Source organism: Trichoderma reesei, assembly GCF_000167675.1.
Source record: "Trichoderma reesei QM6a unplaced genomic scaffold TRIREscaffold_5, whole genome shotgun sequence".
NCBI lineage: Eukaryota > Fungi > Ascomycota > Sordariomycetes > Hypocreales > Hypocreaceae > Trichoderma > Trichoderma reesei.
The window spans coordinates 546049-557763 of NW_006711152.1; the positions used below are offsets into that span (position 1 = coordinate 546049).

Below are 11715 nucleotides of genomic sequence, written 5' to 3' on the forward strand. Positions count from 1 at the left end.
CTCGTACATTTATGCCTTCCTCCATATGAGAGTTGCTGCAAATGAAGACACTTAGCAGACAGCTACACGCGTATCACAATTTCTGGATAATGAAACGTGTTCAACATTATGATTATCCAGCTGCTGCGGGTGTTACACACAAGTGTTCCCACGTTCAAATTAGAGAGCCTCCCTTTCACGTTGTTCGCCTCTCGTAACCACAGCCTCTTCAAGGTCTTACTTCAATCTCAACAGTCAGAGGACTACTGACATTGCCCCTGCTGAGAAGAACATCGTATGTATACTGGTAATTCTCACGTCCCGCTTTCAGGTCGTAAAGCTCGCTAAAGCACAAGATTTTTCAAGTCCATCAACAGCAATCCCATCATCAAAGTAGCCAGGCATATGTAGATCGCGACAGGTATCTGAATATCCTGAGCTCCTGCCTCATTATTGGCGCTGCAGCTTCCAATGTTGACGTTCGCGCCGTTTTCAATGAGTAATGCCATCATCTCTTCCTCTTCGCTAGCGACGGCCATCTCCAGAGCACCTGGAAAAGAGTCGCCATCGACATTTGGATTTGCTCCTTTCTCGAGCAGGATCTTCACTGATTCTTCCGTGTCCTGCTGAATGATATAGACGAGTGCAGAGTCAAACATCCATTGGGTTTCAGCATTCACCTCTTTCTGAACCAGAACTTCCATCACCCCTGGCCAGTCATTTCTTATAGAATCCCTAAGCGCGAAGCGATGGATGTCTCGATTGTTGCCGTCTCTCCGCTCCCTGCGCAATATCTCCAGGACTTCTTCGACATCTCCAGCATCTCTGGCCTCTTGAAGCAAAGCGATGGTGACTGCACTTGGACTTCTCCGATCTGCCCCTGCATGAAGCAGCAGTTCTTCAATGCTTTTATGACCGCGGAAAGTAGCCGCTTGGAGTGCAGTGCCAAGCGCTCCCCCATGTAAGTTGACGTCGGCACCGTTCCGAAGCAGCAATTCAACCACGGCTTCATGGCCCTGTCCTGCAGCTGCCTGAAGCGCAGTCCCCCAAAAACCTCCTCGAGCATTGACATTCGCGCCTTCCGCTAATAGCATTGCCACAATTGTCTCTGAATCATGTGCTGCAGCTGCCTGGAGCGCAGTGCCGTGATGTCCTCCTCGAGCATTGACATTTGCGCCTTCTCTTAATAGCCATGCCACCATGGTTTCATCGCCCCTTGTTGCAGCTGCCTGAAGGGCAGTCCCCAACATTCCTCCTTGAGTGTTGATATTTGCGCCTTCTCTTAATAACAATGCCACGATCTCTGTCATATCGTCACTAGCCATCTCGACAGCAGCCTGAAGAGCCGTGTGATAACGTCCTCCTTGGGCGTTGACATCTCCTCCTGCTTTCAATAGCATTCTCATCATGGTTGTATCGCCTCTTACGACAGCTGCTTGAAGTGCGGTATTATAATACCCTCCTTGAGCGTTAACGTCTGCGCCTCCTTCTAGCAGCACTGCGACAACCTGTTTGTTGCCTTTTGCTGCAGCTGCTTGGAGTGCAGTGCCGAAAAGTCCTCCGCCAGCGTTGGGATCAGTTCGCATCTCCAGCAATGACTTTGTTAGCCCACTGTATCCATGGAATGCCAACATATAGAGCAAGCTGGCTCTTTTGGTGCACCCTGATCCAGGAGACTCCTCGAGAGCATTGTGGAGCAGCCTCACCCGCTCGTAGGTGGCATGATCCTCACTCAACTTTTGCAAGAACCCAGCCTGCCTGGCACCACTGCTTTCCGCTTCTTCCGCATGGTCGAACATATACACAGAAGCATATTCTAGAAATGGGTATTCTGGCTTCAGTTCCTTGACTTCGTCCCGACTCTTTGCTGATGCAAGAGATTCCATCATAAGATACGCCATGCAGGTAGACTCGAGGCGTTCGTGGCTCGTGCCAATGATGTTTGGCGAGAGGGACGGGTCTAATAACTGCAGTCTCTTGTTTCGAAGAAGAAAATCGTTGACAGACTTATGGATGAACTGAACAGTGCTTGTGCCGCCTTGCCGTACTTCGATAAGACCTCTCGAGGATTGAATGATACGCCGCCGTATAACATCTTGCGTCAGTTTCTCTGAGTCCCAGGGTCCCGTATCTTGAGCATGAATATGGGTCATCGTGGCAAAATACAGCTCCTCGGCCCTTAGAAGTCGTCTTGCGAATAGAACAAAGTCAAGCATGAAGACGGTCTCCTGCTTCTCCTCATTGTCTTTGGTCAACAGGTCCTGGAAGACTTCGTCGAGATTTCGGGGGATGTCATTCAACCTCTTGCGCATTGCCTCAAGTTTGCCTTCGTCATGTGCTTTGTTAAGCATCTCGACAACAAGAACAACCCACAAGAAGACGCCAGATGCATTTTTCAGAAGCTCTCTCTTGATATTCTCATCTGGATTAGTCAATCTTTTGCCAACGTATACCTTGATATCATGATCGTGCTGCAATGTCCTTTCCACGACCAGCTGCAAACGCTTTTGCATTGTGATGTTTGGATAATGGCGACTGGATAAACAAAGTATGAGGTGTGCTTCCGCGTTGATGCTGAGGTCCTCGAGAAAATGCACGACCTCCCGCACATATGATTCGCTGCACTCATCCAAAGCGTCAATGAGAAGCAGCATTGGCTTTGAATAGCGTTGTGTCTCTGAGAGCAGAAATTGCTTCAGTTCTTCCTCTCGCCACTCCCACTCTCTGTGTTTTTGCCATTTTTCCCGGAACAGTGGAATGAATTGCTCGTATATAGAGGGTTCTTTGTCTACCAACTGGTACAATATCGAGCGTAGCATGCCAAGAGGCGTTTGTTCGAAGCGGTCCCCTCGGGCATTGAAGAAGTGTGCTGCAATCAAATGCTTTTCGGAGAACTTCGTTTCGCACTTCTCAAGAATATGCTTCATCAGCGTCGACTTTCCAGTGCCTGGTTTCCCTTGCACCCATAGCACCCCGTTATGGCTCGAAACGTCTTCGCGGTTGTGCCACTTCCGGAATTGCTCAGAGTCGAGAACCCAATCGCAAGTTCCGGGAAGGGCACTTGATATATCGGTCCTTCGATCGTCCATGGTTTGGTAGCTGAGTGAAAGCAGACAGTCTAGGTTCTATTTGTTAGTATCACTAGGGCCTGCCTTAATGAACCACAGAGTGGACAGGTCCACTGACCTTCTTTTTCTTTCTTGAGTCTCTCAGCCTCTTCCGTCTTTGGGTCTTTCAGAGGGACTGTCATGAATCAGCGGCCTAAGAACAACACATGAGGGTGTTTCCGTTTCTCGTACCGCCATAGAAATTATTGTAGTTGAACTGAGTGCCACTATCGTTGTTGTTGTACTGAGACCCATCGCCTGTTTTGACGTTCTGAGGGCCTCCGCCGTGGTTACCGATGAAGCATCTCGAAGACATCGTAATGGTTTGCCTTGATCTGTCTGAGAAGATCTGTGTGCCGTCAGAGACTGCCACAAGAAGGCTCTACTTTGTATGAAGCAAATCGTATATAACGAGGGCTGAACAAGGTGATGAGGGGAGAAGCCCTGTGTTGGGCACAGATGCTTCTATCTTGTTCCACTCCCAACCCCGCAAGTGAGGCTGAAACGAAATCAGCCTATGGTACTCTCTGTACACGCGCCTGGGGATGGAGTTTGACCAATGAGCGAGCTCAAAGAGATGTAGCGCAGGGTTCTTTCTATGTGTGCTGGCTGCTTCTGAACCAATTGAATAGAACTTGTAGAGGAAAAGACCAAGCCACGATACCGACGACTTACCGGTGACACGGTTGCCTTGTCATTTCTCCTGTCCGGGTTAACCTCCTGCCTCTGTCTCTCCTGCCTCTGTCTCTCCTGCCTCTGTCTCTCCTGCCTCTGTCTCTCCTGCCTCTGTCTCTCCTGCCTCTGTCTCTCCTGCCTCTGTCTCTCCTGCCTCTGTCTCTCCTGCCTCTGTCTCTCCTGCCTCTGTCTCTCCCTTATCTGGCCCTCATATGGCGGTCTGGTCATGCTGTATATAAAACAGGCTACCCTTACATACGTTTGTTGTAATCTCATTGGGACCGATTTTACCCAGACGCTCATGCAAATTCAAAGACTCAAAATATACAACTCGGAATTAATGGCTCCCTGTCATATTTCTGATACCTTCGTAGTAAATTCCGCGAGACGAGGAGTCCCGCTTCTTTGCCCTATTTCTGTAGAAAAGGGTTGATGCCATGAAACGAACCTCCGTTGATCTGTGCCCCGCTGCCGTTATTGTTGTTCTGAGGCCCCGTGCCTGTATTCACATTCTGCGGACCAGAGCCGTAGTTGTAAATACCAAGAGACGAGCTCTCGTGCTGCAGCGACGGTGAGATTGCTGATACCACCTTCAGAGCCTCACTCAGCTCCTCGAGATAGGAGCTGGTTGCGGCTTGCATCTCATCATCCACCGTCAATAAGTTTTGGACGTCCTCCATTGCGTCTTTCGGTCTCTACACGACTCCTCTCGCCCAGCTCACGCACAGCCAAGCGATAACATTCCACTCTCTCATCAGCGGTTCGCGGAACAACTTTCGTGAACAAGACGGCCAAATTCGTCGCCTTGCCTTTGCAGCCCTCTACACTAGGCTTCATTTCTGCGCAAGTGCTATCATCTTTCCTCTGTTGTATGTGTTGTTTGGCAGCTTTGAGTGCCTCGCACACAACTGGTATATGCTTGCTCACGTCTTTGAATGCGGGAAGTAGACCCTCGACGCTCTCGATGTCTCCGTGGATCTTATTGATGCTCTTGAGCTTTGATGTCGAATCTCCGATCGGAGCGATTACTTCACATGCTATAGGACCCGGCATGTTGGGTTATCTTGGCAATGTTGTTAGTTTTGGCCATGTATCTTGACAATCGGAGTTTGTGGGCTTACCGAGGGCAATTTTGATTGAGTGAGGATATCGAGAGGTGGGATTGGGAAAACAGAAATAAAAAACCGGCACATCTTGGGGCGATTGCTACCCAATGTTAAGCCACCCTCAGCTCTGGTCAGGGGGGTAATGAAGAGGCTGAGAATTGCCAAACTCGACAAATCACCTGTTGAGGAGACCTCAGCTCGTGTCTGAACATTTCAGCCAATCCTCGTCGTCCACGACGTTGTCGCGCTCTGCATATGGGTGCAACGTGGAAGCTGCCTAAGGCTTTGGGATTTCAGCCGAAGGCTTTCAATACCCCCAGCTGCCCATTGCCATTTCCCTTGGGAAAAGCCGTCAAATAGTCACCCCTGTTCCAGAGAAGCGGTTAGTGGCAATGCCTTCGAACATCACCATCAGCAATCATGGTTCTGGCCCCCAAAATGTTGCTGCAGGCAACGGACCTCAAAACAACAACAACGCGGGGGGCACACAGATCAATCACGGCAGGTTCGTGGGATGTACGATCAACATATCCCCCTAAAGCACCTTATCAGTGTTTAATGGCTAATTGGAAGCAGTCAACCCTTTTCAACGGCAGACTGAACCTGCAAAATCACCACCGGAAACCCCGAGTCAGGCGTCCGACAATGACCAGCCGCGTCGTCGCGAGGACTTCCATGTCGCAATCATCTGCGCTTTGTCCATTGAATACGATGCGGTATCGCTAGTCTTTGACCACTTCTGGGACGAGGATGACGAGCCGTATGGACGTGCGCAGGGAGATACGAACACTTACACGACGGGACGAATCGGCAAGCATAATGTGGTGCTGGCGCTTCTACCCAACATGGGCACAGCCTCTGCGGCTGGAGCGGCCGCGAGTTTTCGATCCAGCTATCCCGGCCTGAAACTTGCCCTCCTCGTCGGAATCTGCGGTGGCGTACCAGGCACGGGTGCAGACGAGATTCTACTTGGCGATGTGGTCATCAGCAAAACGGTGGTTCAGCACACGCTGGGCAGACAATATCCTAATACCTTCGTGACCAAGGACACAGTTTGTGACAGACTCGGGCGACCAAATAGAGACGTTCGCACGCTCATCGCCAACTTTGAGACTGAACTGGGCAGAAGGCGATTGAGGCAGAAGGCTTGTCAATACCTGAGGGATCTTCAGTCGCGAGCCACGCAGGAGAGGCATCGATGCAATTATCAATACCCCGGTGCGACAGAAGACAAGCTCTTTGCGTCAACATACCGCCATAAGCATCGAGGATCGCAGAGCTGCAAGTGTACCGAGGCGAAGGATGGTCTCTGCGAGGAGGCCGCTCGAGCATTCTGCTCCAACCTCCTCTGCGACGAGGGGCAGCTGGTTGTCAGACAGCGTCTAGAGTGGAAGAAGACGCTGACGCCAGAAGACGCGCAGTGCCCCGAGATCTTCATTGGTTGCGTAGCCTCGGGGGATACGGTGATGAAGTCTGGCGAGCATCGTGATCAGATTGCCATACCACGAGACATCATCGCCTTCGAGATGGAGGGAGCTGGTGCCTGGGATGAGGTGCCGTGCGTTGTTGTGAAGGGAGTGTGCGACTATGCTGATAGCCACAAGAACAAACGGTGGCAGCCATTTGCGGCAGCGACTGCGGCATCTGTGATGAAGGCAATGCTGGGAAGATATACCCTGACGGACTCGAAGCCCTAGTGCCTCTGGACAGGAATACAATCTATAGCTTGGTTACTGAGCTCTAGAGTCGTTGTTTTATTCGGCATATACAACCATTTAATCCTGCAGCCTTGTCCCATGGATACGTGACTCCTGAAGCCACTGTTCAGCAGTAGTCCGATGGTCCTTGCCAAGTTGATAGCTTGCAAGTCGTTCTGTGTCAAACCTCCTTTTTCTTGTTGGAACGTGGCCCAAAAGCATGCTGTGAGCCAGAGAGGTCCTCATAACGTCTCCAGCCATCATTGAGATGGAAGTTCCCCGACAGAGCCTCAAGGGAATGAAGGTTTAGCCATAGGGGTAAGACTTTAGCATCCGACAACAACGACCAAGCAAAAGGATCGCTCGTCAACTAGGGTGTTGCAAGTGCCAGTGTCCCGGTGAAGAAGCATTACGGGCAAAGATAGAAAGCGACTGTCGATGTGATATAGCGCTGGATGATACCACGTTCCACCTTCCAAGGTCAACATATCAAGCGCTTCAGATTTGCCGTCAAAGTATTCCAGTCCTCTTCTCCATACTCATCGGCCCCAATCTCGTAGAGAACATCCAATGCCTTGATGCCATCGCCCAGAGCAACCTGCACAAACTTGCGACAAATCTCCATGCGATTCATGGGATGTAGCATAGCAATCCATATCGCCTCTGCAATGTGCGACTTCTCCGTCAGCTTCCAGTCACCCTGCCACTTGAGGGCCTTGCCCATCTCTGCATTGTAATGTGCTCGGTATCGCTGTAACGTTTCTGGCGAGTCTTCTGAGTCGGGCATGTGCGGCCATCCATACATCAGAGGATCCCAGTCGCGCGTGATCCATCCTGGATATCTGGCATAGCCCATTGATCGTGGCATTGTATGGGCAAAGTCCCAATCTATGAATCCCGTGACATTGCCTTGATCATCCACCAGAACGTTCCGCGAGTCAAAGTCGGGATGGCAAAGAACAAACCCAGGCGGAGAATCGAAGGTTGGCCGGCAGGCTATGATGGCTTCCATTACCTTGGCCTTTGCCTTTCCCCAGACGTTTTCTTGACTGATGGTGACGTATTTATCCCTGAGAAAAGCAGAGACAGAGCTGTATGGACCTGAGGAGGAATACTTTATGCTGCCATCTTCTTGCTCGTCGCAATCGTACAAGGGCCCGACGGCAATCGCTCCAAATTTATCTCTTGTGATAGCCCCCACGATGTCAAAGGTTAGACACGATAGTTGCGCCATAGAGCGCGATACACTTGTCAAGACTCTGAGGCGCAGTTCTTCCAGAGGCAAGGCGCCCGAGTTGTCAAACCACAGCTGAGACACAGGTTTGCCAGGCAAAAAGCTCATGCACAGATAGGGAGCGCCAATCTCGTTGTTCGCCGTCGTGTCAAAATCGTATATCGCCGGCAATGGCATGCTCGTTTTGTCCTGGATGAGCCGCATCGTAGCGACCTGTGATTCCATAGCCTGGGCCGCGATTGGCGTCATGCCAGAACCCCATCCCGTACAAGGAACGCGAATGACGAGCTTGATGCTCTCCAGTTCGACAATATGGACGATGTTGTACGATCCGTCGATTCGCGCAATAACCTTGCCGCCTGTGCTTGGAGAGTGTAGCGAGTCATTTGCGATTCTCGATGCGAGCCGTATAAGAGAGTCGTCTATGATATCCAGGAGTGGACCAAAGGTTTGCCTATCTCTATCTATGTCTTCCATAGACGGTATTTCGCAAAATTTTGGTCAAGTTGAAGTGTAATGGGTGTTTGAATGAGATTCGGATGTCGAGAAGCTTGAGAGCTTGAAACGTGGAATGCGACCTTGTTGCCTGGCAGGCTATGTAAGTGTCCGTGCCACTCACTCGCATACAGCATCAAAGAGGTCACATTTCATCCGCCCACCAACGGATCTCATCACCTCAGAATCCAAACACCTTTGACGAAATAAAAAGAGGGAGAATGCATTTTATCATCCTCACAATCCCGCGCAGAGTCTCAAAATAAGAAGTATGCAAATAGGACTGCTCTTAACATATGTAGATTAATACATATTGCCGAATGATGGATTGTGAAGCGCATGAGGTGATTTTCATCGTCATCGATGCCTAATCTGTTCCTGAATTGACCCTGAGAGAACCCATCCACATAAGAAGCATACCTATGATATATGCGGAGCTGCCACTTCTCTCACAATGTCCTGGTCTATCATCTAAAGACTCCAATCTCTGGAGACTACGTTTAGAAGTTGGACTTGCATTCTCCTAGCTACTAACCACTGATCCATAAGTGACAGTGACCTAGGTAGTCATCGCTTCTTACTGCTTTGTATGTACAGCATTTGACACAGCAGCATTATCGGAAAGTACAAAAGCAAGATACTACTCGCCAGCAAACAGAACACTATCGTGGCAATCGAAAAGCCCCAACCAAATCGGACGATGGGCTCCCCTGTGCTCAACCCGAGGCCAGCCAACATGACCTGCATAGCCGACAGCATAAGCGACAGAACGGCGAATGCAAACAGCAGCGGAGGAAGCCATGAACGTGAATAGTCGGCCGACTGAGTATACAACTCCAGATAGTACAGTCTGTTTGCAACCCAACCACCCGTAGCGACTGAACGCGGTTGCAGCAGACGCACAGCCCAGTTCAACCGGGTGAGGCGCATTTGTCCGAACTCATATCGTGGTGAGACAGCACCGACTGGGAGGTATCGAAAGGGCTTGATGAAGGCGCGGAAGCTTGAGTAGTCGATATCTTGGGGTATGAGCCCCAGGGATTGCGCAATGTCGAAATCAGAACGATGCTGAACCAGGAACGCATACGTGCGGACAAAGCCAAGCGCTGATTGGCACTGATAGCTCAAGGTTGCTGTTGAGTACCGACTGATTGATGGTGAAATAGATGTTCGAGATTCATCCTGATCACTTGTAGTACTAGATGGAGAAGGCGGAAGTAGGAACTCGGTCCACATAATGAAGCTGAGAAAAAGAGGCACAATAGGTTTGATGAAGATGGTGTCATAGTACCAGATAAGATGAAGGCCAGGATCCTCGGTAATAACTATCCGCATCTTCTTGATCTGATATCTGTGAAGGGAATCGATCCGGGTATGTAGGCGAGGAGCGATGAGATGCAAATAGTCCTGTATTTCATCCAGGACTGGAGTATTGAGCTCGTCAGCGACAACCGCGGTGAGATCTCGGTTTTCCCTGATAGCACACCGATCCAACACTGAATGACCAGGGAGATAGTCTTGAAGATGTCTGAGAAATACGTCGTCGCTTATAAGCTGCGGCTGTTTCTCAGAGAGTGGGAAGGCGAGTGAGGTGGTTTGGCCGAGCGGCACGTGGTTTCGAGGCTGCTTCATTTCGGAGATTTGAGACAAACGCGATATACTATTTTGACTGATTGCCTACACATTCGGACGCGAGCAAGTCTTTATGCCAACGTTGCGCAGCCAGGCGCAGGCCACCTGTGAGTGGCTATGCAAAGAAACGTTTCCGTGAGGCAGTCAGGCAGGCAGTCAGCGAGCGCTCACACGCATGAGACCAACAAAGCCCATGTTCCTCATGCAGCCTGAGCCAATGATGCTTCAAGTTCTCCAACCGATGAGGCTTTTGTGAAGTTGGGGTTGGGAGGAGTTGCAGCACATGTGTGCAATAGGGCCGCTTCTCACACAACCCTTCATATTAGAGCCTATCAAATAGCGGGCATGGAGTTGAGGTATCACCAATGGATGTTTGCTGGATCCTGTAGGATTTAGGCAGGAAGACAATCATTTTCGGCGGCATAAGAAGAAGGTCTTGGCGCTTTTCGCGGTGTAAATCACCCCGAACACCAGCATTTAAGAGTTCATGTCCCTCTTCCGCGCGGCCGAATCACCCACAACGTATTCTCGAATCTCGAAAAGACGCAAATATCTGAGGACAAAATCAGCAAATTCACACGAAGCTGATTCCAGCCTCGACGACCATGGATGCCACAGCCACCAACGCCACATCCGCCCGGGACGCACGCCGGGGCCCCGGGGACCGCGAAGCACCGCTCAAATATGCAATCACTATGAGGCCGGACCAGCCTGAGGAAATCGCCTTCTATCAACGACTTGAGGATGGATCTAGATGGCTCGAGATTCCGCCGAACGCTACATTTGAGCGAAAGACTTGGAACATTGGTCTTGCAATCAATCATCACGGGACCACCGATACCTTGAATTCGGCTGCCTTTGGGGCAGCTACCCATTGGGGGGTGTTTATCTGCCCCGTCAAGGCAGATAATGAGGTAGATGAGCCGCTCACAAACTAGAAAGATGAATTATATCTCAACATTTAGCGTAGGAAAATCCATATCATGTATTCGGATTGAACTTCAGAGACGCTGCGAGACAGGAGTTCATCCTTGGCCAAAAGTGGCAGACTGCAGGTCGAGAGTTTCAGACCAAGGTCGACCGTTCAGATTTCGACACAAAAGAGGAGTATAACATGCGAGTAGTGTGCAGCTTTGAGGAGTTTGTCCTGACTGGTAAGAAAGCTCATCACATAACGATTTGTTCAACTATAAACGAGACTAATGAAGTCATACCGGCGTAGCTCAAAGAGTACTCCAAGAGTTTCAAACGAGCGACAGGGTCTCGATGGAAGGAACGTCACGAGGCGGCTACGCCTACAGTTTGTTCTTCAACAACTGTCAGAACTTTGCCTTGGGGTTATTGAAAGAAATCAAGGACAGTGGATGGGAGTCTAGACACCAAAGCTGGAATTCGCGTTTCAAGCTCGCAGACCTAGCGTCGACGTTGTTGCGTTCTCGCGAAGATTTGCGCAATCGTTCCCTGGACTACGAGGGCGACCTCAGGACCCGAGGGGGCGATGATGAGTCTTTCACACGTTGGGCTCGGGGGTATTAGAGGGATATTCCATGCTAGCTTGATCTCAGCAGGCAAAAAGGGGCGGATGCTAAGACGATTGTATCCTCTGTAGACTCTCAGCTTATGCGAAGCATCGACCATGAAGGTAATCAAGACTACAGGAATATGACGAACGTCCGCGTTCTCTGCGAGCGAAACAGTCTCTTCCCACCACGGCAATCCGTTTATACATGGGTAATGGCTTCAGCGGCTATAAGAGGGATCCCCCGCAGCTTTTGTATACCTCGACATCG

General features: G+C 50.3%; 4 protein-coding genes across 4 annotated transcripts; 2 read left to right on the forward strand and 2 right to left on the reverse strand.

The window, feature by feature from the left end:
- Positions 1–941: 941 nt before the first annotated feature.
- Positions 942–1289, reverse strand: TRIREDRAFT_59050 (uncharacterized protein; the record flags this gene model as incomplete). The annotated part of the gene is made up of 1 exon (XM_006963785.1): positions 942–1289. A coding segment is annotated over one exon (348 nt), but the record flags the coding sequence as incomplete, so codon positions are not given.
- Positions 1290–5287: 3998 nt separating this feature from the next.
- TRIREDRAFT_105393 (uncharacterized protein) lies at positions 5288–6564 on the forward strand (the record flags this gene model as incomplete). The annotated part of the gene is made up of 2 exons (XM_006963604.1): positions 5288–5372; positions 5444–6564. 2 exons carry the CDS (start codon positions 5288–5290, stop codon positions 6562–6564), a joined length of 1206 nt encoding a protein of 401 aa, XP_006963666.1.
- A 2464-nt stretch (positions 6565–9028) lies between these two features.
- TRIREDRAFT_41607 (uncharacterized protein) lies at positions 9029–9832 on the reverse strand (the record flags this gene model as incomplete). The annotated part of the gene is made up of 2 exons (XM_006963504.1): positions 9029–9440; positions 9519–9832. Coding segments are annotated over 2 exons (726 nt in total), but the record flags the coding sequence as incomplete, so codon positions are not given.
- Positions 9833–10485: 653 nt separating this feature from the next.
- Positions 10486–11461, forward strand: TRIREDRAFT_120926 (uncharacterized protein; the record flags this gene model as incomplete). The annotated part of the gene is made up of 3 exons (XM_006963605.1): positions 10486–10839; positions 10896–11079; positions 11148–11461. Exons 1-3 carry the CDS (start codon positions 10531–10533, stop codon positions 11459–11461), a joined length of 807 nt encoding a protein of 268 aa, XP_006963667.1. The 5' UTR covers positions 10486–10530.
- Between the last annotated feature and the right edge of the window lie 254 nt (positions 11462–11715).